We start from the raw sequence: 25,962 nt of genomic DNA on the forward strand, positions 1-25,962 counted from the left end.
TCGGAGTACCTCAAAGTCCAGGAGAGGGATCCGAAAGCACACAAATTCCTTGGACAGCTCTATGAGAGAGAAGGAGATGTCAACAAGGCAGTCGGATGTTATAAGGTAAGCAGAACATGTCACTGGGAAAAGTGGGCGGGCGGGCTTGGTTACCGTTTACTTTATTAGCGGTACAGTTCCGGTTCCCAATGGTACCTTTTTTTGGGACTTTCCCTTTTGTAATAACAAAAAATAATTCTAAACCTATTTAATGTATTTACTTAGAATATGTCATTTATGTACAACATTTACACTTCACTTTTTAATTCTTGTATTTTTATCCTATTCTATTTTAGCCCATTTTATTTCCTATTTCTTTTTTAACTGCCATTTCAAGTTTTATGTAAACTACTTTAAATTGCATGCTGCTGAAATGTGCTATAGAAATAAAGTGGCCTTGCTCTACAACCTCCAGCCTGTCACGCGGAGAGGACAGTTGTGCTTATGTCCTCCCAGGTATTTAAATTTAGTTTGATTTAATGTGAAACGTCTTGGTAGTACCAAAGTAATTTGGTCGGTACCCAAAAAGTACAGAATGATGTACAGTATCTTATTTAATAGTGGTCAGATCAGGATGGGGGTGCCCACTAATTATGGCCAAGACTTAATTAGTGTTTTTCTATGCTTGAATCGACTACGTTTATCAACTCTGATACACAGATGTACAATGTAATCTTTAAGTATTTATAGACAGGGTTTTTGTTCTGTTTCACAACACATTGGATTTAGAAAGCAACAAAGTACCAGCAATAAGCTTGAGAATTATAAACAATAAAAAGTCATGAAATGTTAAATTGATTTATATAAGTTACACCAATTCAAATGGGTTAAATAAAAAGTAGGAGTCAATCTGCTGACCATTTTCGATAGCAACATCATCATGGTTTAGATATTTTCCTTCATTCTTTGGTGTTGATTTTGTAAAATATGAAAGTTGCAACTACAACTTTGGTTTGAGGTGCAGTAGATCCATCAAAGCGAGAATATAATGCCCATTGTTTTCTTAAATGCACGTTTACTCACCTCACCTGACCTTCAAGAATTGATAGGCAGCTGCCCAAAATAACTGATAAGCTTCAGTGAGAGAATATCAAATCCAGACAACTTAACAAAAATGTTGGTTATCAACTAGTTCAATCAAACCAGGGTTTCCCAATCCAGCAAAGCACATTCACATACAAAATGGCGGTGTTAGCACATAGTGACCAATTACAAACATCTACCAGAGCAGCATATTTTACCTAAGAAGAGCAAACTATAAATCTACTTAAATATGAAGAATACAGACACGGTTGTACAGGCGAAACGCAATACATTAAATCTTGCTTCGTTGTCCAGGGCTCATGAGTTTGTGTAACAGCTAACAGCAACAATTGAAGCTGTCTGCAAGTGTGTTCGGAAACGCCAAGATCTCTAAACGATCTGACAGAAAACAGTAATTGTATAATATAAGGTCTACTTGTGCTACATTGGGGGTTTATAGAACACAACAAGACGTGTCACAACTGGGCCATTCAAGAGACAGTCCAACCACCACACAACCCTGCGGCGAGTCACTGGACCAAGTTATTTTACAATTCTCAATTTCCGTCAGATTGTCTTTATGATCTCGCCATTTTCAACTGCACGTAAAGGCAGCTTCATCTCACTGATAAAGAGACTAGCATCTGTGCTTTGTGCTGGAGCTTGTTGCAGGGAACGGTCAGTTTATTCACAACTCCTTGGCACTTCACTGAGAAGCCTGACCGCCAATTACATGATTGGCCACCTCAGGTTGATTTCAGGTTGCGTTTCTCCAAACGTTGAAGATTTTTTGGGACCCCCTGTGGCCCTCACCACTGCAGCCTAAACGCACTACCCCCATTCAAAATCTATGAGAAGACTTGTGTTTTTGCTGTATCGCCTGAGGCTATGTTAACCCTGCCTTAGACTTTCTATTCATCATGATTATTCACTAACTTCATTAGACTTGTCTGTGGAATAGTACAAGTAGCCATCCTACCAATCTTTCTTTGTTTTAGCAAGCATGTTTTAGCAGGCTTTTGTAAAAACTGTCACTTGTTTGCCGGCAACTCCTATGTGTGTTTGCAGCGGTCAGTGGACTTGAACCCTGCCCAGAGGGACCTTGTGCTGAAGGTGGCTGAGTTACTGGTTAGTAAGCAGGAATGTGACAGCAGAGCAGAGTTTTGGGTAGAGAAAGCTGCTAAGCTGCTGCCAGGGAACCCTGCTGTCTTCAACCTAAAGGTGAGGCTCCATTCCTTACGTATCTTCAGTAAGACCTCCTTTATTCACTGTATCAGCAACAACTGTTGAATTCATCTTATGCCACTCTTTCAACTAATGGCAGCCTACATTACAGGCTAGTATGTATCACTCATTGGTTTATCTGTGCCTCTTTATGTAGGAGCGTTTGTTGAGCCGTCAGGGTCAGCCGGGATGGAACCGGTTGTTCGACCTCCTTCAGGCTGAGCTGGCAGTGAGGCCAGCTGATGCTCACGTGAACGTGAAGCTGGTTCAGCTGTTCTGTCAGGACGGACGGCTGGATGAAGCTGTTAAGCATTGCCTGGCTGCTGAGAAAAGGGGCATACTGAGCCACAGCCTGGACTGGTACACAGTGGTGGTGCGCACACTGCAGGTCAGCATTAAAGTAGGGTAGTGTACGGTTTAATTGACAAGTTTGCGTTTTTGAAAGCTTCTATGATGTTCTGTTTTCATATCATGAATCTAACTTGTTTAACTTGAAAATAATAAAAACTAAAATTGGTGTCATTTGTTGCAGGAGTATCTTGCTCAACCCAGTGTCTCTACTAATGAGAACATGTGTCGGCGTCTACAAAGAGAGCTGCTATTGGCCCATTGCAGTCTGCTGAGAATCACACTGTCTGAGGGCAATATGCAGCCCAGCCTTGATGCGCTCACAAGGTAGGTCATGTTGAGGTCCTAGGGTGTTTGCGCACATACCTTTTTCGACAAGCTGTATTTCTCCCAACCCCGGCTTCTGTACGTATATTGTATTTTTACATCCTTGCATTCTGTTCACAATATTGTTTTAAGTCAACATGTCTGCGCTTACACAAGACAAAAACATGTCTTTGCATTAAACATTTTTATAGAATTAGTGTGCTGAACATCTAGACAAGCAATTGTTACAAACATGGATGTAAACAAGACTTTGGTTTACATCTTGATCCTAGAAGGTGTCTTAAAAGAACCATCTTACTATTTATTACAAATCAGGACAAATTTAATTTGGTGCAGTTGATTTTACAAAGCATAACCTGGTGATTTCGATTTTTGACACCGCCGCATTTATATGAACGTGCTTTGCTGGTTTGGGAAACCCTGGTTTGATTGAACTAGTTGATAACCACCATCGTGACACAGGTTATGCGGAGCCGCAGTTGTCAGGTTTGGTGAAGCTGGGTAACTGAAATAAATCCAGGGCATGTTGATGGTACAGTTGATTTTACAAAGCATAACCTGGTGATTTTGATTTTTAAATGTTTTTTCCTCACCTTTACATTTGTTTCCATTAATTCCACTGAAGCATCTAAACCACTGCAGGAAATTGCCAGACATTAAACTGTGTTTTTGTGTGCAGTTTTGACCAAGCTATGCAGACTTTGAGCAGCATTGCGGGCCGCCACACAGACGATCTTCTTGAGGCATTTGTGGAGATGAGAGGTCACCTTTACCTGCATGCTGCCACGCTGCTGTTGAAACTGGCTCAGAATCACCTACAGACCTGGAGGGCCATCATTGACCTGTCTGCACTATGCTACCTGCTGGCATACCAGGTACTGACACAATAACCAGCCAATTGATCAGAAATGAGGCTTGCCTGTTACCAGAGTCATTCATAAATTAAATCTATTGGTTAATGCTGATTCTCTTTTAAGATGGAAAGTAGAAACATGTAACAAATGTGATCATTTTTTAGGTTATTTTCTTTTTCATTAATTTACTCTGCTTTGATATAGATGTTTTATCTCTCTTTCTGAACTATTTAAAGTCTTGACAGTTGCCTTGTATGAACAGTTATGCAGTCGTTGTAATTTAAGTTTCTTAGTTTCCTTTTTTGATGTTTTGTTTTTTTGGGTGGGACTTCCACCAGGTGCCCAGACCAAAAGCTAAAGTGACCAAAAGAGACCAGTCATCCCCACAGCTTCTGGAGCTGCTGGCCAATGATCGACAGAGTCAGGCCGGTCACATGTTGCTAAATCTGAGCACTGATTCTTCTACCTTGATCAGAGAGGTTTGTCCATGTGTTCTTTTTCAGTTTATTTAAAGGTTTTAGCCTTTTTAAGATGGAGTGGAAACTACATCACCAAAGCGCAATGTAGTAAATTGATTGGAATAATTTAATTTTGTAGTTTGTGTTAAACTGAGATTTACACTACAGGTGCATACCATACTGTCAAAACACAATTATGCACTATTGCTTTGTCTTTATAGTCAAACACTAACATTGCTAATGTTTTGCATCATATCAGACATAGATAGCACTGATAAACTCATGTTTCATTTATATGTTTAGAAACATCATTTTAAGTTTTTTCTGCGTAGGTGGTGGAGGCGTTTGGGAACCCTAGTGGTCAGGACTCTCTGTTTGAACTCCTGTTTGGACCACAAGCCTCCACTCGATCTTCCTTTATTGCCAATGATGACATTCGTTCCATTAACGCAATGGCTCCAGAGCTCTCCCAACTCGCCAAATGGGACGCTGGTACAAAACCAATAATCTGCTTGAGCACTTAAGTAGCCTAAAAATCGCTTCAGTTTTGTTTTTTGTTTTGTGTTTTATTCAGCTCCACATTTATTTAACAGTTGCAGTTATTTTTGTACTTAGTTGTTTTTATAGAGTCCCTCTGTATGAATTATTGTTTAATTAGGAACTAAATGTGTAATTCCACAATGTAAATCAGTTGTAGAGATAGAAACTAAAAGAACACATTGTTTACATAATGAACATAAGGCTTCAATTTACAGTGCTATTTCCAATTTACACTTCCTAACCAATTATTTGCCATTTAGTTAAACCCCATATTTCGTCTTTGTAAAAGCTGTTGTGGTGTACAGAATATAATGCCTGACAGATCAACTAAAAGTGCAGCACAGTACTGTTTACTCTGAATAACTCATAAGTCTTTGGCACCAAAAGATTTTTCTGCAAACAAGCAACATTTTTGATATTGTAAGTACTCCTACATAGGCCGGCACGAAATAAGGAGAATCTGCAATGTGCTATAACATTGTTTAATATTGCGATGATAATATGACTTGAGATAGATAAACAAATAATGAAGTATGCATATTAGCTATACATTTCCTGTGTCAGCCTTAGTGAATTTCAATTCAGAACAGTTATAATTAAATATATTCATTATATATTATATTTAATTATTATTATATAATAATTATTATATTATATATTTTATTATAACTATATAAATTAAATAATTCCTGACATCAAAAAGTTTAGAAAAAATGTATATTCAAAAGATTTGTCAGTCATCAGGCAGTATCAGTCAGTCATCCTGTCTTTTTTCTGCTGAGGTACTTCATTATCACCTTCATGCCAAAGTCCCTGTCTCAGCATAATATTGTGATATTTTCTATGGCAATACTGTAATAAAACACAAATGCCAAATATCAATCTTTTATTATATATGTGTTGGTCAGTAATAACTTTGATGCCTCATCTGTAGGCTCCATCCTGCTTCATGCTGGTGACTTGCAACATCTAAGCTGGTTGGGACTACAGTGGACCCTTCTGGCCCAAAGACCAGCCTTGCGGGACTGGCTACAACAGCTCTTTCCTAGGCTTACTCTGGAAACCTCCAAACTGGACACCAACGCACCAGAGTCCATCTGCCTGCTCGACCTGGAGGTAGGTGGAGCCACGTAAGATGGTTTGGTGGGAACACATTACACAAGATGAAGCTTTGTGAGGAAGTTAGCAGTTTTTCACTCATCTTCAATGTTTAGCACACGCCAAGAATGTTACAAAATGTATAAAAGAATATTTTAATTATGCATTTGGAGGTGTGAAATAACAGGAAACTGTATTTATACGATAAAAAATACACAACCTTTTTTTCTAGCAAGATTAAACTCACAATAGAATGTAGGATTTGTTGTCCCAAGGTCACATACAAGTTAGTTGGAAAATGGTCTTTTTTTCATTCTTCCTCAGATGTAAGAAGCAGTTTCATGTAATGTGTTTTTAAGACAGAGCATTACTTTTTCAAAGTGCTGTTAGTTAAACACTTTATTAACGGCGTTAACGCAAACCCATATTATCGGCTTTGGCTGTTTTGTTTTTTTATTACAAGGTTAACGTTCTTTTTGGCCTTGCAAACTTTTTAGTTTTTATTCACATGTTGTTGCAACAACTAGTCGCCCTTGTCAAAGTATTTTTTCACACTTTTATAGATGTTAGTGTTACACTATGTGAAAGATTTGTTCCAAGTGAGAATGTAGCCTACAGCAGGCTATATGCCAATGTTGTTTTCAATAACAAAAACATTTGAACAAAGAAGCACGTAAACATGTTGATAAGAGCATTAAAATGAGAAAAAATAAGGGGACAAAAAGAAATAAGGGACATTTAGAATTGATAAAAATGTGACAATTAATTGCGATTAAATATTTGAAGCGTTTGACAGCACTACTTTTTTTTTAATAAATTACAACATTTCTAACAAACTGTAAAACTGTCTTTCTTTTTACTGTCTTACTCCATCCAGGTGTTTTTATATGGTGTGGTGTTCTGTAGCCACTGTCAGCTCCAGGAGACAGCGAAGATTAGCAGTGGAGTGAACCAGCAGCAACAACAGCTTTATGAGCCACGCTGCCTCCCACTTCCTCTCCTTCGCCTCTTGACCACAGACAGACAGAGGGAGTGGTGGGATGCCATTTACAGCCTCATTCACAAACGAGCAGCGTGAGTAAATCTAGTGTTAAAAAAACATACAGTATATTTTCCAAAGTATGAGCTGTTAAAGTGAGAGGACATTTAAAACAAAACACTTGCATTATTTCAAGGTAGGCCACACATCCCTGAATTGCACCTCGTGTCTGATTTCGAGGAGACTCGCGATGTGTTGAAGCTGTTTATGTTGAACACAATGCCGTCCTCTAACGCTGAGCATGCCAAGAGGAAGCATGAGAGGCCAACCTGTATTTGTACCAGTGTTTCCTCTGGTAACTCTGCTATTGCGGCCGCCACAATGAAAAACACAGAAGTTATTGAATGCTAACTTCAGTTCGTAGAATAATAGCATGTAAGATGGAGCCTGCTGTACCTGAGATGTGACCCATGGCCAGAATATCATAGGTCATAACAAAGCAACGCAGTGACGATACAGACATTTCAAGTGAGTAACTCCGCTGACCTGCCATCAACCTGTGCTGGAACCATTGATAATGGTCAGCTGTCCCTCTGTGAGCAGCATAAGCTTCAGTCCATCGCACTCATCTTTTCTCCCTATCTCTTTTAGTCTGTTATTGTTGTTGAAAACACGTAAAGAAAATCTCTTTTTCAGAGATATACTTTTTTTATATATATTTATTTCAGATAAGTTTCATTTACATGTGTTGCAGCTGTATATTATCAAACAGGGGAGGAAACCCTGTCTTTGCATTTTATTTTAATCTCAATCTATTTTAACAAAAAGAGCTTGTGAAAAGTGGCTGCTGACTTGAAACGGAACATTTAGCCCACTTTAGTGGGCTTAAGGAATTTGGAGGATTGAAAGGGAGTGTGGCAAGCTGGTTTATCCAAGGGAAGAAGGCCAATTTACAGGCGTTGGCCATGTGAGGGGCATGTGACAGCTGGGGGGGACCAGCTTAAGACATTGAGCCATGAAATGTCAGGTCTCAGTTCAGGGACGCACTTTTAAACAGTAGCACTTTCTATTTTGCTCAAATGTGTTAGTTATACAACTCAGTGAAGCACTTATTATATATTAATATTATTTTTTAAATTATAATTGTGCTTCAAATAAAAAGTATTTACCTACACCTTATTCTTGTTTAAAATCATTTACGTAATATATATGAATGTATATGGTGCAAGATAAAAAGGTGACCTGAAAATAGTGGCGTTAACTGTGAGGCAAGGCAAAAAGTTAGGCGCACCAGTGCAGCCAAGGCAAAAAGTTAGTCTGTAGCCCTGGCTCGTAGCTTTAGAGGCAGACTGTACTTCCCACTGTTGGAATACTCTACAGTAAAACACTTTGAAATAATAAGAATGAAACAATTTTTTTGGCATTTTAGCTTTGTTAACCCTCAAAAACCTAAAAGTCTTTTTTACAATTCTTTGTCCGTCTGGTTTTATTTTCTAAAAATGCTTGTAAAACAGCAACCCCGTTCACAGTCAAGATAAGGACATCATTTTTTTCCGGACAAACTGGGCTATTAAATTATTTTTGCTGCAGTGAGGTCACTTGAATGTTAATAGTGGTTGTAGGACCTTAAATAAAATAAAATGGAACATGAATATATACTATCTTTGATCACATTAGAGTAGTTTGACTTGGAGGATTGTTGTCTTTCCCACTGTATACTCTTTGCTCTTGCCCGTATAAGGCATAACATGTGCCTATACATCTGTAAATTAATGCAATGCATCATGTATGCATTGCATTAGATTTACCGGAGATAGTAGCACGGAGCTAGCAGCAGAAATGAGCAAAAACGTAATAAATTATGGACATCGGGTGGCTAAATCTTGGATGTCACCGTTTGGATTTAATGCAAAAATAATCATGATTATCATTTTGGCCATATTGTGCAGCCCTACCTAGTATTCAGTTTTTTCTCCTGTCTTCTTTTTGTGTGTCTCCATGTAGTCCTGGCGTGTCAGCCAAACTGCGGATGATTGTGCAGCATGGACTGAGCACTCTGAGGGCTGGAGAGAAACATGGGCTCCAACCAGCGCTGGCCATCAACTGGGCGCAGTGTCTTAGCCAGACGGTACATACACAGCCACATGCACACACTAAAAAAAGGATGCCTTTTCAATCTTTTGGTATTGACCTTAGCTGGAGTTGCTTGATGAGCAGATGGGAGTTACAGGGGATATCCGATTCTGATATAGTTGCTTAACTGCTTTGTTTTTACAATATGCCAAAATCAAACACTTCATTTGCTCACTTAAGTTGTAATTGATAACTAAATCATCAAGTTAAATTACACACATTATTTATTTGCCTTTATGAACTGCATAATGCTTTCACAATTTTTAATAATTGGGTAATGTGCATAAAAGCATAACTGCTCTTTAGAACTGTCTTGGCACAAAAGGAAATCACAACAATGCGTGATGGACAGTTGAATGTGCTGCATGAACATGAATGTATCAATAAGATGACTAAGATGATTAGCTAGAAGGGATTCCAGCTCAGTTGTAGGTAGCAATTGTTTACACATAGACGTGCAGCAAGGCATGAAAATTAACACATGGAATACTCGGCAACTTTCCACATAACTGCACATAGGCACATGCCTTTCCACCTGCTACTTTCTGTTACTTACCCTGCAACTGTTAAATGCTGTCAAGAATATGATGTCCAAACAGCCACATGTGCTGGTTCTTTGACTATGTGTCCACTTGTTTCATTGTAGAATTTGTAACAGCTGAAGAAACTGCTTGTGTCAAAAGTGCATAAAGTGTTTGTCTTACCTTGTTAATGACTGTCTTGCATTAAGCTAATGTGGCAGACTCACTTTCTCTTCTTGATGCTGAGCAACCTTTGTTTAATAACCCAGGGTGATGGAGTGAATTCTTACTACGACCAGAAGGAGTACATCGGCCGCAGTGTCCACTACTGGAAAGTTGTTCTTCCACTGTTGGAAAAGATCAAAAACAGACGCAGTATACCAGAACCTCTTGACCCCCTCTTCATGCACTTTCCCTCCAAAGATATTCAGGTCAATACTGTTTGTTTTTAGTTTTACACATTACACATTGTGATCGGGGACTCTGCTTATTGGTTCTGCCAGCAAATGTGCGTGTTTGCGTGCGTGCGCGTGCGGCTATCCGCGTACGCGGAACCTATTATTATAACACATAAGGGTTGGCTATCAGAAGAAGAAGTGTTTATTAGCATACCTAATAAGTAGGCATGAAGAGTTAAAGTTGTACCAAGTTGGCTTGCAAATTGAATGTGTTAATTGCCATGTTCTTTTTCAGATGTCTTCTGTTAAGGGCTATGAAGAGGAAGCCAAGATAGCATATGCGGTACTCCTTGACATTGAAGGAAAAACAGAGGAGGCAATCGCTACGTTGGAAACCATTGATAACATGTCCTCCATCTGGCACTTGGCACAGGTAAGTCATACAGTTCTTTACAATATAATTGATATAAGTTCCCTTTACCATTCAAATTAACCAATAGCTGTCCCTGTATAATCATTGCTTTAGATGTGCACTAAAGAGGATTTTTGTTTACAGGTTTAAAAACAGTTTATAACCTCTATTCTCATTCATTGCAGCTTTAACTTTCTCTAATGTGCTGTGTTTCTTTGGTAGATCTACCAACGGCTATCAGAGGAGGCCAGTAACGGGGTTGAGGAGACCCAAGACAGGTGCATCACTTTTCTGAGAAAGTTTAGGACCTACCTCTCCAAGATCTACAATGCTAATGCAGATGACATTGAGAGGGTAAGCCTAATTTACTTTTACTTTTTAATGTGAACAATTCTGCAGCTGTATAACCATGTATTACACTCATGTCCCAGCTGCCTGTCTCCATGGAGGAAGTTGTGGACCTCCTGAATGAAGTGAACCAGCAGCTGGGCGAGAGTGGGGACGCTATGGATGAAGAGGAGGAGAAGGAGGTGGAGGGTCGAGGAGGACTGGCCCACTCCAGTCCTGCTCATCCCACAGACAACTCTGCCACCATAACCCACATAAAGTTTTCCACTCCCTCGCCTAACAAAAGCATCATCTCTCCTTCCAAAAGACACCTGGTAGGTTCATGTTATTGGTTCTCCTTCAGAAGACCGTAAGATATGTCTTGGACATGAAAAGTGTGTGTGTGTGTGTGTGTGTGTGTGTGTGTGTATATATATAATCAATAACCAATAAATAATCAATAACCAATAAATAATCAATAAATAATAATATATATAATCAATTATTTCTCCTGTTCAGATTTCTCCCAAGGTACCACCTCATTGGGTGGAAGACCAGAAAAGTATCCTCCAAATGCTGTGTCAGCAAGTTGAAGCACTCAAGGTCAGGATAAGAGATCAAACACATTTTTATTCCACAGAATTTCACACTGATTCCACTTAGAAGGAACACATTAGTATGTGAGAAGAGTGTTAAAAGCTTAAGAAAGAACCATAAAGCAGTAGAGTGGTGAGTTTGTTAGACTTGTGTTGTTGTACTGATGGAAATAGATGTAGGTTACACTGATTCTAAAATAACAAAGCAATGAAATGGGAACTTGGGATTAGAATTACTCACATGTGATAAATTGTCTTTAGAAAACAGAGTAAATTACAAATAATCGTCTATTAATAGAAATATTCCTGCTATTTTTCCATTTACCATAATTAACACAATGACTCGGTATATGATGGTTATATTCTACTTATTAGGGGTGGGAATCCCCAGACACGATACGATATCATCACGATACTTATGTCACTATACAATTTTGTGATTTTAAACATATTGCAATATTCTACGATATATTGCAATTTATAACTTTTTTTCCCAACTTCTAATCTTTCCCAATTTCAAAAATGTCTCCAAAAGGAAACTGTCAACATCCGTTTTATCTAAAAAGATAAATTTCTCTGTTTGTTCATCTCACTTCAATTTTATTATAGCAAAATGGGATTGTCAAGCAGACAAAGTGACCAACACATTTATAATAAAAGATGGATACTTGGCGCCTGTGTATCGATACAGTATTGCGACTGAAAATATTGCGATTGAAAATATTGCGACACTATGCTGTATTGATTTATTTTTTCATCCCTACTACTTATTCTACTTTTAGTGTTAGTTTTATATTCTGTAAATATGTCAAATTGAGTCACCTCTCATTAAGATCCATGTTTTGCAGAATGAGGTTCATGATCTGAGACACAACTCTTCAGGAAACGCAGGCTCACCGCATCACAAGATGTATGGGGAGAGTTACGGAGCGGAAGGCCTACAGGAGCCTTTTACCCCAGTCCAGTCCTACCATGGGGCCCCCCTAACAGGTCAGCACACTACAAGAACCAAAGAATGTTAAATGTATAGTGCCATAATTTTGTCTATATAGTTTATACATTTTTTATAAATAAATTTCTATCTTACATATTATACATTTCTATCTTTTTTTAAGTTGCCACTACAGCCCCCTCTGTGTACTACAACCAGTCTCCAGCTTATAACTCTCAGTATCTCCTGCGCACAGCAGCAAATGTAACCCCCACTAAGGTAATTACCACTGTTTAACACTAGTTCACAATAATAAACTTCTTCAGAGTATATCAAATGGCATTTGATTTTTTTTTTTGATTTTTTTTTTCTCTTTACACAGGGCCCAATGTATAGTATGAACCGTATGCCACCTCAGCAGCATATGTATGCCTTTCAGCAGCCCACTCATACTCCTCCATTGCAGACTGCCCCAGCCTGCATATACCCTCCTCAAGAACAGGTTTTTGGTGCCCCTCTTCGGTTTGAATCACCAGCCACGAGCCTTCTTTCCCCATATAGTGAAGAATATTATGGGCAAAGTGTAACCCAACAAACCACTAACCCTCCCCTGCCTGAACCCGGCTACTTCACCAAGCCATCTGTAGTCCCTGTTCAGCCACCAAAGTGCATTGAGGGGAAGCCTATGGACTTTGGAAAGCTCTCCTTTAGCCAGCAGGCACCGGTTGAAATCCCCAAAGTGCCTAGTTTTGGAGCAGGGGTAGGCGCCCAGTCAACACCTTCAGCGTCTTTTAAATTCACCTCCAACTTTAAATCCAATGATGGAGATTTCACTTTTCCAGCTTCCCAGGTCAAGCACAGTGAAAGTCTGCTTGGTCTTCTTACGTCAGACATCCCCACTAAAACAGATACTGTCCCAGAGAAGCCTGTAGCCCAAGAGCAGCCCCCCAGCCAAACCGGCATCTTCACCTTTGGCAGTAAAAGTGTTACTGGTTTCTCCTTTGCTGATTCTGCAACGAGCACAGGAAGTGTTTTTGAAAAGGTGGAGCAGCCATTTAAATTTGGAGATGTTTCCAAGCCAGTGTTTGGGGTTGCCACATCTGCAGCAGAACCAGACAGAGCAGCAGAGAGCGACAATGACAGCACTCATGTTGAGGAGGATGAAGATGGTCCTCACTTTGAACCTATTGTACCCCTTCCTGATAAAGTAGATGTGAAAACGGGTGAGGAAGAGGAGGAGGAAATGTTTTGCAACCGGGCCAAGCTGTATCGATTTGACACAGACACAAAAGAGTGGAAAGAGCGGGGCATTGGCAATGTTAAAATCCTAAAACACAGCGCTAAAGGGAAGGTCCGCCTCCTAATGAGAAGGGAACAGGTCCTTAAGATCTGTGCAAACCACTACATCAATTCCGATATGCTACTGAAACCAAATGCTGGTTCTGACAAATCCTGGGTCTGGAATGCCATTGATTATGCAGATGAAGCACCTAAGCCTGAACAGCTGGCCATTCGCTTCAAAACAGCAGATGAGGCATCACTTTTCAAAGCTAAGTTTGAGGAAGCCAAGGAAATAGTGCTCAAATCAACAGAAAAGCATGATCAACAGGAGAAGAAAGACGAAAGCTTAAAAGGTTCTGAATCCCTGGCAGCCCAGTTTGCGCTTAAAGATGGGGAATGGGAATGCACTGTGTGCTGTGTAAGAAACAAACCCATGGATATGCAGTGTGCCGCTTGTCAAAGTGCAAATCCAAATTCTTCATCCAAGCCAGACATTAAGGCTTCTGGTGAAACAAAAGCCAGTCTCTTTACTTTCAAATTTGGGACTGATTCAACAAAACCCAGTAGTTCTGGCTCTACATTTACTGGATTTGGTGCTTTTGGAGGTAAACCTTCCTCCTTTACATTTGGCACTAGCACCTCAAAACCTGTTGACGCAGTAACCAGTGCGTTTGGTTCTGTTCTTGGGGCTCAGTTTGGCAAGAAGCCTGGGCAATGGGACTGTGATGTATGCAAAGGAAGGAATGAGGCTTCTGCAGACAGTTGTGTTGCTTGTAAAGCTCTTGAAGCCTCATCTAAAACATCTGCAACTGCACCAGCTGCAGATGTACCAGAGTCATCCTTTTTATCTGATGTTGGCACTGGGTTTGGTGCCCAGTTTAGCAAGAAGCCCGGGCAGTGGGACTGCGATGTATGTGAAGTAAGAAATGAAGCCTCTGCTGAAAATTGTGTTGCCTGTGGAACCCGCAACCCTGTGGTTAAATCAACAGAGGGGGCTCCAGTAACATCAAATGTGCCAGCAGTGTCAGAATTAGGGGCTGATTTGCCAAAAAAGGATGGGCAGTGGGACTGCAATGCCTGCCTGGTCAGAAATAATGCATCTGCTACTGAATGTGTTTCCTGCTGTTCCCCACATGCTCCCTCATTAGAAGCCTTATTTTCCAAGAAGCATGGGGAATGGGATTGTGACACTTGTCTGGTGAGAAACGATGCCTCTGCCAATAAGTGTGTGGCCTGTCAAGCACCAAACCCCAATTCTAAAAGCACAGCCAGCACAGCTCCCTCAGCCTCAACGTTCAGCTTTACATTTGGAAACAAGAGCTCATTAAGCCAGCCTGCTGGAACTGGATTTACAATGCCTTTTGAAACTGGCAGTACTTTTCAGTTTGGTCAAAAAAAAGAGAAAAGCTCAGCTCCTTCTTTTAAGTTTGAATCTCCTCAGTCCGGATCTAGTAGCACAAGTGCTTCAGGCTTCTCTTTCTCAATGCCCATTCCAGCTGGTGGCTTTAAGTTTGGCATTCAGGACTCTGCTCAAGAAACTCCCTCAACTGATTATCAACCCTCTCCATCAGGGTCAGCCTCCAGTTTTCTAAAAAGCATAGCTGACAAACACAAGGAGAAAGAAAATGTGTCAGAGGGCCAAACCAAGCATGACCAAAACCCATTAATTACTGGAAAAAACAGTTTGTTCAGTTTTGCAGACTTGGCAAAGTCCTCTAAAGGAGACTTCCAGTATGGCCAAGACAACCCCAATTTCCAAGGTTTCTCTGGGGCTGGTGAGCAGGTGTTCTTAACCCCCACCAAGACAGTTGCCACAAATGAGCTGGAGGAAGACGACATGTATAAAACAGAGGAAAATGATGACATCCAGTTTGAACCAGTGGTCCAGATGCCTGATAGGGTAGACTTGGTGACAGGGGAGGAGGATGAACAGGTTCTTTATTCTCAACGAGTCAAACTTTTCAGATTTGACTTGGACACCAGTCAGTGGAAAGAGCGTGGTGTAGGACTACTTAAATTCCTAAAAAACCACTCTAATGGAAGGCTAAGGGTGCTGATGAGAAGAGAGCAAGTTCTGAAGGTATGTGCCAACCACTGGATCACCACAACCATGAATCTTAAGCCCCTGGCAGGCTCAGACAAAGCATGGATTTGGCTGGCCAATGACTTCTCTGATGGAGATGCTAAACTTGAACAGTTGGCTGCTAAGTTTAAAAGCCGAGAGCTTGCTGAGGAGTTTAAGGAGAAGTTTGAAGAGTGTCAGAGACTTCTCTTGGACATCCCCCTACAAACCCCCCACAAGCTTGTTGACTCAGGCAGAACAGCACGCCTCATTCAGAAAGCAGAGGAAATGAAGTCTGGTTTAAAAGATCTGAAATCGTTTTTGACAGACAAGAAAACCAAGATCAAAGATGATGATAGCCAGGGAGACATTACGACATCCAGCAATGTTTCAAATCTTGTAATCAAGTCTCACTGTGAAACCACCGGCCCCACCTTGGAGTGGGATAACTACGACCTAAGAGAAGAGGCTTTAGATGATACTGCTGACTCATCAGTTTATGCCTCTCCTATGGCCAGCAGTCCCCTGAGAAAGAACCTTTTCCGCTTTGGAGAATCCACTGGTGGATTCAACTTCAGTTTTCAACCTGGCATCAGCCCCTCCAAGTCTCCTGCTAAGCTTGACCTAAGCAGAGCCTCAGTGGGTACTGATGAGCAGGATGTAACCCAGGATGAAGAGAGGGATGGCCAGTACTTTGAACCTGTGGTCCCCTTGCCTGATCTGGTGGAGATTTCTACAGGAGAGGAAAATGAGCAGGTGGTTTTCAATCACAGGGCCAAACTGTATCGCTATGATAAGGAACTGGGTCAGTGGAAGGAGAGGGGTATTGGAGATCTCAAGGTCTTACAGAATTATGACACCAAACGAGTCAGGTTGATAATGAGGAGAGACCAAGTACTAAAGATCTGTGCTAACCACAGGATCACAGCAGCCATGAAACTGGAACCCATGAAAGGTGCAGAGAAGGCCTGGGTCTGGAGTGCCTTTGACTTTGCTGAAGTAGCAGAGGGTAACATTGAGCAGTTGGCTGTGAGATTCAAGCTGCAGGACACTGCAAATGCATTCAAACGGGTATTTGAAGAGGCCAAGATTGCCCAAGAAAAAGAGGAACTCATGACTCAAGTGACAGCCAGGGTTGCCACACCTCAAGACAGTGGACCTACAGCATCAGCACAGACTGCTACACCTGTGTGTGGGAAGGCAGCCATAGCTGTTCTGGAAGAGACAACAAAGGAACGTACAGAGCTTTCACCCGAAAGTAAGCCAGGTGCCGCTGGGTCTCCAAGTCCAGTCAACCCCTCAAAGACTGTGGTGTCACCCCCTAAGTTTGTCTTTGGCACTAAAAGCCTTCAGAAGTTTTTTGGCTCTCCTAAATCACACTCTGAGACAGAGGAATCTGGATCCGGTTCAAAAGCCAAAGATTCTGGACATCTTGCCAAGGCTTCACCTGCATTCAAAGTTCCAGAGAAAGGTAAAGTGTATATATGTATCTTAATATATGTACTATATATTTAATTATCTTTCCCCCTTTTTTTTTCACACGACGTATCACAACGGTTTTTGTTTGAGTTTTACTTGTCTTGTTTCATCTGCATCTCATTGCTACATCAACTTCTTAGTTAACCGAGCCAAGACCCTTCTCGGAAGTATTTCGGACAGAGTTTTCATTAAAATTCCTGATTTCCGATTTCCTCCCCATGTAGCTACTAGATATACATCATAAACAAATATATTGCTTTATTATTTGGTTCCATTATATTAAGATATTCTGTTTTTAGTAAAGTTGTATACAGTAAATTATCTATGGGCAGTTTTTTAGTAAACATATGTTGCACACCCTGCATGCACAAACTCTTTCTCTCTATCTATCTATCTATCTATACATACATACACACACACCACACATTTTCCTTAATCTTAACACTTTTTGGACATGTTTTATGATTATCATACAAGCCTCACAATTAGTTTTTCTTCGCCCAAAAACCCATCATCCTTTAGGACTGGATTTTAGGCTTTTCAAAGATAACCCAATGGCTTTTTGGACCAGCACATCAACCACCCAATTTGAACCCCCAGGTACTCTAATCACTGCAGTGTGTGTTAACACTTTTCAGCTGTCACCTGGCTGGCCCTTATGACTAGACAGAAATAACCTGGATGCACGGAGTGAGGAAAATAAAATATTAAAGCTAATGTTTGTGCATGTCCAGTGTGATGTGCAGTTTTTATTCTACAAAGAACTTTATTAATTATTTAACCTATATGAAAGCATCCCAAAATTACCATGTCATGTGACCTTTTAATCTCTACATTTAAATCTGTATTATCTTTAGAATCGGTTTCTCCAAGCCCCTTTTATTATGGCTGAGGGGTAAAACAATATGATTTATCATCTTAATTACATATAACTATTTCCTAATGAAATTCTCAGTTTGATATCTTTGTCTAAATTATTCTATATTTATTTTTTAGCTTTATTTTTTATTCTACTAAAAATAACTTTTTTTTTCTTTCACCTTGCAAAAAGCAATGGTCGAGTTTTTAGAACTTTTCTTATCTGAGTCTTGAATCTAGATTGAAGAAGAATTGGTAGATCTTTTACTGTGCTTTAGTTCATAGGGGCTTAAAATATTTGATAGATCGAGCAAGCCGGATATGGATTATGGTAATGCAATAACATTTGGTAATGGTTAATGACCAGTAAGCATATTACAAACTAAGCTAGAGTTTTGGATACCAACAGGAGACCCATCAGTTAAAGTTCATGTTATTTGAAAGGTGAGCTGAGAAGATTCCTCTGGAGAGCTATCCCTCAGAGAAAGGCACAGTGCAAACGTCACACGTGCCATTTTTAGTGCAGGATGTGTAGCAACAGCATGAAATGTAATTCTGAGAAGTGCACTGTCCTCAGCAAAGGCTAATTGGAGTTTAAGTTCAGGTATTTATGCAATTTAATGCTGCGGTACTATGTGTCCTACAGTAAAGCTGTCAAATAAAATGAAAAACAGTGAGAAATATGTATACAGAAATGTTGTCTTTATGAAACTTGTCTCGCACATTTGTAAATAAACTGCATGCAATTCATTTTTGCTGTGCATGAATTTGTGTGTGTGGAACTAACACCTGTGGTTATGAAGGGAACAAAGCAGCTTCATTTCTTGTTTCTTCTAAGCAGTTCCTCCCTTGGCTGACTATTGTTTCTGTCTGTCGTAGGACCACCTCAGGCAGAGGGAGACGATGCAAGGTTGGATGAGGACTCAGAGGTGGAGGTTGTGTATGTCAGGGAGCCCACTGCTGAACAGGCAGCTTTAGCCAGGAAACTCCTGCTGCCTCTCACCTTCTTCTGCTACCAGAATGAACCAGGCTACACCAGCGATGATCAAACTGACGGTAAGACCTACAGAGAAGTACGAAAGTGTGTTTAAGTGAACGTGGTAACTAGTAGACTTGTAGGACTCATTCAGTTTTAATTGTTACTTCATTTTGCAAATTTTCTTTTAGCGTTTTCTACACATTGTATTCTCATGGTTTGTAAATTTATCAAACCAAAATACAACCACACACATCCTAGTATACCTCTTTCACACCAATGACCAGGGTCGGACCAGTGTTATCTCACCCTGTTCAACCCTTCTCTTGTCAATTCACCAAGCCAGCAACATCTTACTTGATCGCAAAAAAAGGTTATCTACGGGTGATATATGTTGAATTTGTTTTATATTTTCAGATGAAGACTTTGAATCAGCAGTAAAAGCCTTGAATGGAAAGCTCTACCTTGATCCTTCTGAGAGAGAGGCTGCAGCTTGTGGTGATGGTATGTATCTTATATCCTGTCAGGCACACAATTTTAACCAATTACTCGCCCTTACTTTTGTTTTGATTCATTTCTCAGACATTTTTTTCAGGGCTGCAATAGATAAAATTATTTTAATACACTATTGATGACGTGGCAAAGTATGTGGACTTTGTCAAAAGTAATGCTCACTTTGCCTGCTAGTCATTCCCTAGCCCTAAACTTGTGTGTACTGTATTCAGAGCCAGACTGCCAGGTGGTGTGGGAGAAAAAGCCAACGCCGGAGGAGGAAGAGAAGGCCAGAAGCCTCCAGCTTCCACCCAACTTCTTCTGTGGCCTGAGCACCACCGACAGTGACCCGGACCATGACAAGTCTGAAGACTTTGAGACAGAAGTCCGCAAGGCACAGCAAGACCTGGTAACGGACACTTAACACTTAACAAAGGCGCTAATACAGAAAATATTGCATATCAAATAAGCATTTAAAACTAGATTAAACAGGGTAAACATGGAGATCTACAGAGTCTTCATTGAAGAATGTTTTCTACTCTTATCAATGTGCTTACCACGTCATTAAAACATAATGAATACGGCATAGGTGAGAAGTCATTGTATTCCTATTATTTGGATATCTCAAAGTTCACTCATCCAACATACTATGGCAACTAAACAGGAAATGATTTCATTCAATTTATTTTCTTTTTTTGGCTTAAGCAGTTGGTGTATTTGGTTTAACTTTGAGATTGTTTAACCAGTTGCAGTCTTTTTGCTAATGTAGCTTCAAGAGAACCTCAGTATTATTGTAGTTTATTTCCTTAATTGTTTCAGGGAGCCCAGCTAAACCAAGCTGAAAAGGCCTCCAGCCGTCCAGCTGTAGCCCCAGAGGAGCCAACATCAGGCCTGTCATCCAGCTACACGGAGGCCGCTCCAGGCGCCACGGAGGCCGCTCCAGGCGCCACGGAGGCCGCTCCAGGCGCCACGGAGGCCGCTCCAGGCGCCACGGAGGCCGCTCCAGGCGCCACGGCGGCCGCTCCAGGCGCCACGGCGGCCGCTCCAGGCGCCACGGCGGCCGCTCCAGGCGCCACGGAGGCCGCTCCAGGCGCCACGGAGGCCGCTCCAGGGGCCACGGAGGCCGCTCCAGGGGCCACGGAGGCCGCTCCAGGGGCCACGGAGGCCGCTCCAGGCGCCACGGAGGCCGCTCCAGGGGCCACGGAGGCCGCTCCAGGGGCCACGGAGGCCGCTCCAGGGGCCACGGAGGCCGCTCCAGGCGCCACGGAGGCTGCAGGCTGCACGTCTACGCCGGAGCAGCAGACCTCAGACCAGCTAAAAGAGACTCAGAGTGAAGCTCCAAGAAGCAGCTTTCCCATTGATCTGTCAACTAAAAAGAGCCCAGAGCCAGAGTCCAACACAGGGACTGCAGCTTTTACTGCTACTACAGCTAGTGAAGGTATGAATCACCTTTTATACGTGTGTGTGTGTGGTACAGTTACATTGATGAACAGTTAAAATGTTGTTCCTGCCAGCTTCATAAACAAATCTCAGCAACAATCGGTTGGAATCCTGCATAAATAATGAGAGGAATAATTTTTCTTTAAATCATTTAATTTAGTATTTGATGAAAGCTTTATTCCTTCCCCACTCAGACTCCAACTTTGGCTTCAACTCTTTCGGAGGCTTCTCCTTTGCTGATTTGGCCCAAAACACGGACACATATGCATTTGGAACGCAAGGTTGGCTTCAACATTATTTTCTGAAGATGGTCTTTTTGACAACTACCTATCTTAGTGTGTTACCAATACAGTGTAAGAAAATTATATTTCATTACATATTTATTGGTTCTCTTGTATAGCTGACTCCAACTTCTCGTGGGCAAATGCTGGAGCAACAGTATTTGGGACCGCAGTGACCTCAGCACCAAAAAACAGCGGTGAGGAGGGCAGTGATGAAGAGGATTCTTCTAATAATGCGGACATTCACTTTGAGCCAATAGTGTCACTACCAGAGGTACCTTGCTGAGCTCACATATTTTTGTTTTTTTAAGACATTAAATTGAAGTTTAATGAATGAGTTACAGGGACACACTTAATCTTTAACTAATTGATTCTCTCTCAGGTGGAGACAAAGTCTGGAGAGGAGGATGAGGAAATCCTATTCAAAGAGCGCGCCAGGCTGTACCGATGGGACCGGGACCTCTCCCAGTGGAAGGAGCGTGGCGTCGGTGACCTCAAGATCCTCTTCCACCCAACCAAACGCTTCTACCGTATCCTGATGAGAAGAGAGCAGGTGCTGAGGGTTTGTGCCAACCACACGATCACACAGGCGATGGAACTCAAACCCATGAACGCCTCAGCGAACGCACTGATCTGGACTGCCACGGACTACTCAGGTACATGTCTGGTGTTGATGTAAAACCAATGTCTGTTCTTAGTTTTGTTACTCTGATGATCATTAACTAGCCATTGCAGAAGCATCTTGTAGTGACAACACACTTATAGTCTTGACACTGATAACCTTTTTTGAAATACCCTTTGTCTGACTTTCTTTGTGCATGAATATAACAAAAAGCAGGTTTTGCATAGTTTTGAATCAAATGAAGGATTTTAAAGACCAGCATTAGCCATGTATTACTTTGCTTAATGTGTATCATTGCTTTCAAGCAGACCTCTTGCTGATAATGTTTTGTCTTTCCTTCTGTTTTTCCAGATGGCGACGGCATAGTGGAGCAGCTGGCGGCCAAGTTCAAAACCCCTGAAATAGCTGAATCCTTTAAGAAGACCTTCTGTGAGTGTCAGAGCCGCTTAGGCCAAGTTGAGGGGGATGCCTCGTATATCTCCTCACCACAGATGTCCAGAGTTCAAGAGCACTCCAAAGACAATAACCCCCAGGTGTTCCTCAAAGTGGCAGCCGATGGCCAACCACTGGGCACTATCACCATAGAGCTTTTCTCCCATTTAGTCCCCAAGACAGCAGAGAACTTCCGGGCTCTCTGTACTGGCGAGAAAGGCTTTGGGCTTGGCAACTCCATCTTTCATAGAGTCATACCGGACTTCATGTGTCAGGTGAGGCGATTATCAAGATTAGTCATCTAACATGATCATCCTCATCATCAGCAGTGGGGTGAAAACTTTGGGTTTTCACAAAATAAGAGATCAAAAGTATGTATACTAATTATAGTTCAGTGGTAAAACATCTCCTGTGATTAGCTTCCACTACATGGCGTTAGACAGCACTGACAATATTTGGTATCGTGACAACCCTACTGGACAACAGGAAAATGGGGCCACAGTCTGATCTGGTTCAGTGGTGGTTTAGTTGAGGGCATGAGCATTCAGCACTAGGGCTTTCACTTTTAGTACAGCTTGCTAGTTTCTTAATTGTTTGTCCTATGTGTAGAGAACATCACTAACAGGTTCCCCACTGGTCTTTTAGGGTGGAGACATCACCAACAGTGATGGCACAGGTGGAAAGTCCATCTACGGCAGCAAGTTTGAAGATGAGAACTTCGATGTTCGGCACACAGGCCCGGGCATTCTGTCAATGGCCAATCGCGGACGTGACACCAACAACTCACAATTCTTTATCACCCTGAAGAAAGCCGAACATTTGGACTTCAAACACGTGGCTTTCGGCTGGGTTCGGGAAGGCATGGATGTGGTGCTACAGATGGGAGAGTTTGGCACAAAGAAAGGCTTGCCCACAAAGAAACTCGTCATCACAGACTGTGGACAGCTGTAGCTTTTTAAATGTTAAGTTCAACATTTGCAGCTAGGTTTAAGCTCTAAAGTTGTGGTCAAGATTTTGGATAATGATGTGTTCCCTGTGCAGTGCATACCCTCCTACTAAAACTGAATCCATTAGTCATCTAAGAATTATACACTGATCACAGGACTACTGATCAAGACCCTTCATCATAGAAAATGGGCTCCAGTAGCCTTGAAGGAGGAGTTATATTGCTGTCCTTCTAACATAATGACAGATGGTAAGCGTTGTGTAGTCTGCGGGAGAAGGCATTTGCATCTTTATAAACATCTGTCAATAAATGTTTTTGTGTTTATAATTGTACATGGACTACTTTTTTTTTTTTTTTATGTTTTTTTGTTCTTTTGTCCTGCATGTGCTCAATCTGAATGTGCTGTTCCTCTTCATAAGCTTCACTCTTGTATTTGTTTTCCTATTTGAGGAAGTCTTAACTATAACTGAAAGGTGAGGTTGTTAGTTGAATGCACAGATTGTAACCGTGCCCTTACCTTCTCTCCAAATGCTGCCTCTGTCTACTTTTTACTGTAGGGCTCCCCCAGTGATTGTGATTTTTTTTTTTTTTATTATTATATTTTTCTTTTCTTTCTTTTGTAAGTGGATTTTTCACAATGTGCAGATAATTGCCTGCAAATACTTAAATCATCTCACTGTGTTGCCCTGTGGACAGAGAGTGGCTAGATGATGACATAACATCTGGTTTGGATTTTACAATTTTAGTTTGAGATAATCAAAGTTGAAACGGTGCTTGTTTCAAAATATGCTGATAAAAGAGAAATAAAGTTGCTTTACAAGTAATGAGTGGCTGTTTGAAAGATTTCCTTTAAAATGGGTTATGTTTGTCCCTGCTTATAGAAACAAAAACACAAAATATGCATTGTCACAGTTTACAGTCTAAACATCTCATCACAGGTTGCTGTCTTTGTACGGGCATGTGCAGTTAGCAGCTCAACCAGAATAATCGTTCTTAAACTATAGCAATGTTTTGAGACAATTGGTCAACGCTGGTTTTATAGGCTGATTGTATTTCTAAACTCAATATATCATGACTATTTTTAAGCCATAAACTCAATGAATGGAGGCTTCCGTAGTTCACTGGAGGTATAAGTGTTCGGGCCTTCATGTTGTGAAATACATTTTGCAGACAATGTAAATGAAGAGTAGTTACATCCTTGACTTGTAACTACTCTACAGTCTGAAATAATACAGGCCCATTTACAACAGCAAAAGAAAAACACAATTTAGTCAAATGTGATAAAAATGAAAATACTCAAGGTAAATCTAAATTATGAGAAAGTAAGCATATCATACCTTTAATCTTTTTTTCTCTCCTGGCAGAATTGGCTTTTTCTAGTAGAAAGATGAATCGATATGTTAGGTAAGTGTAGTACCACTTTCGGCCACATGTTAAAGGGGCAGCAGAGGTCAGAGGCAGAGACCATCCCACGATGACGTCGGCAGGATGTAAATGCGGCGCCTCGCGGCCCCATCGGTCTTTTTCCTCTCCAGTTCTGTTAGGGCGGCAGGCCTGCGCTCTGTCTCTGAAGGTTTAACAACAAAGCAGCAAAATGATCATCTACAGGTGCATCATCAGCAGTAAGTCATGTTCAGTGTAGTCTTTCGTGTTTATTAGGTAGTCTCATAGTCGTGACGGATATTTTGTCTGTCATGTTATAGGAGAGAGTTGGTCCGGCAGGTTAGCTAACTAGCTAGCTAACTCGTGTTGTCGTCGTCTGGAAGCTAGCGCTAGCCACATGCTAACCAGAACTCTAACTAAGCAGAAAGTGTGCCAGTGTTAGCCACCCTGTCGAACGGTGCTCGGGCCGGTTAGCGTTGGCCATGGTTCAACAAGCGTTACCAATACGTTGGCTATAACTGGGACGACAGTGTGCCCTACGATAACTGGAAGCTCATTGCAGGGGGCTATATGATACGATACAATGATAGAATTGTGACGTTAGTCGTGATAAAATAATGAAGTATACATGGCGTTCAACATCATATAGCGTTAGATGCTAACGATAACGGCATCTGTATTTATGGGGGGGGGGGGGGTCTGAGTGGCAGATTTTTCTAGCGTTAGCTACCGCGCGGCTTCCTCGGTATTTTATCACTAACGATAGTTCCAGATGAAGATAAAAACATGAGTTAATTAAGTTACAACGGAGGAATGTAACGTTAAGCCTGCGGTCCCGTATATAACGTTACGTGAAGTTAGCTTCTAGTTCATGGCCCAACCAGATGGGAGCCATAGGATTTGCTTTGTGTTCATCGAGCGTGACTGTTTTTATTCCCCCAGATGATGAGATGTTCTCGGATGCCTTCAAAGTTAAGGAAACTGAGCTCTTCTATGAAGTTGAAGGAAAGGTGAGTTGGATGGAATTGATTTATAGTCCTACTGGGCTGGTTTTCTTTCCCCCTCGTCGGCCTAATGCACGGCCACACTGACAACTACATTTTACCAGGTCACCATTGCACACATTTTAAACATTTATGGGAAAAGTGTGAAGTTGGCACCACATGCCACCCAGTTTTTCTGACATAGTCCCATACGCCATCGTGTTGATTCTATATTGTATAGGGCATGTGTAATAACAGTCATAGCCACTTTTTTAGGGATCAGTAGTTTATCTCAGTCTTATTCACTGGTCATCATTTACACATCCATTCTTGAGGCAATTCAATTTCAATGACACGCGTGCGTCATTAACACATATTTGCAGGTACATATGTAACAAAGTGTGTGGCTTCCAACAAACAAAGTACAGATGTTGCACCAAGCTGTATCAAGAGGGAAAATATTTGTCAGACTGTTGACCACAAAAGAAATCTGTTGTTCACTTAATCAAAGCACGTGAA

General features: G+C 41.2%; 2 protein-coding genes across 4 annotated transcripts in view; both read left to right on the forward strand.

Annotated features, from left to right (window-relative positions):
* Window positions 1–23,901, forward strand: part of ranbp2 (RAN binding protein 2) — a 25,753-nt gene extending 1,852 nt beyond the window's left edge. Inside the window, exons 3-31 of one of the 2 annotated variants that reach the window (XM_034884562.1) lie at window positions 1–105; window positions 2,131–2,283; window positions 2,444–2,674; window positions 2,819–2,961; window positions 3,641–3,836; window positions 4,154–4,294; window positions 4,606–4,765; window positions 5,748–5,929; window positions 6,789–6,985; window positions 8,895–9,018; window positions 9,814–9,975; window positions 10,238–10,375; window positions 10,577–10,708; window positions 10,786–11,016; window positions 11,201–11,284; window positions 12,126–12,267; window positions 12,393–12,487; window positions 12,591–17,022; window positions 17,553–17,630; window positions 18,768–18,944; window positions 19,282–19,368; window positions 19,590–19,765; window positions 20,176–20,376; window positions 20,605–20,794; window positions 20,991–21,077; window positions 21,197–21,351; window positions 21,460–21,733; window positions 22,051–22,406; window positions 22,777–23,901. The exon at window positions 1–105 is cut by the window's left edge and continues 7 nt beyond it. In XM_034884562.1, the coding sequence (XP_034740453.1) occupies window positions 1–105; window positions 2,131–2,283; window positions 2,444–2,674; window positions 2,819–2,961; window positions 3,641–3,836; window positions 4,154–4,294; window positions 4,606–4,765; window positions 5,748–5,929; window positions 6,789–6,985; window positions 8,895–9,018; window positions 9,814–9,975; window positions 10,238–10,375; window positions 10,577–10,708; window positions 10,786–11,016; window positions 11,201–11,284; window positions 12,126–12,267; window positions 12,393–12,487; window positions 12,591–17,022; window positions 17,553–17,630; window positions 18,768–18,944; window positions 19,282–19,368; window positions 19,590–19,765; window positions 20,176–20,376; window positions 20,605–20,794; window positions 20,991–21,077; window positions 21,197–21,351; window positions 21,460–21,733; window positions 22,051–22,406; window positions 22,777–23,082 (9,135 nt within the window). In that variant the 3' untranslated portion in view covers window positions 23,083–23,901. The remainder of the gene's footprint in view (window positions 106–2,130; window positions 2,284–2,443; window positions 2,675–2,818; window positions 2,962–3,640; window positions 3,837–4,153; window positions 4,295–4,605; window positions 4,766–5,747; window positions 5,930–6,788; window positions 6,986–8,894; window positions 9,019–9,813; window positions 9,976–10,237; window positions 10,376–10,576; window positions 10,709–10,785; window positions 11,017–11,200; window positions 11,285–12,125; window positions 12,268–12,392; window positions 12,488–12,590; window positions 17,023–17,552; window positions 17,631–18,767; window positions 18,945–19,281; window positions 19,369–19,589; window positions 19,766–20,175; window positions 20,377–20,604; window positions 20,795–20,990; window positions 21,078–21,196; window positions 21,352–21,459; window positions 21,734–22,050; window positions 22,407–22,776) is intronic. The other variant, XM_034884563.1, reaches the window with a different exon arrangement.
* tpt1 (tumor protein, translationally-controlled 1) overlaps window positions 22,446–25,962 on the forward strand; it is a 5,481-nt gene continuing 1,964 nt past the window's right edge. The window contains exons 1-2 of one of the 2 annotated variants that reach the window (XM_034884566.1): window positions 22,446–22,459; window positions 25,403–25,470. In XM_034884566.1, coding sequence (XP_034740457.1) covers window positions 25,411–25,470 — 60 coding nt within the window. In that variant the 5' untranslated portion in view covers window positions 22,446–22,459; window positions 25,403–25,410. Of the gene's footprint in view, window positions 22,460–24,505; window positions 24,700–25,402; window positions 25,471–25,962 lie in introns of those variants that run through there. The other variant, XM_034884564.1, reaches the window with a different exon arrangement.

Source organism: Etheostoma cragini, chromosome 11 (genome assembly GCF_013103735.1).
Source record: "Etheostoma cragini isolate CJK2018 chromosome 11, CSU_Ecrag_1.0, whole genome shotgun sequence".
Classification (NCBI taxonomy): Eukaryota; Metazoa; Chordata; class Actinopteri; order Perciformes; family Percidae; genus Etheostoma; species Etheostoma cragini.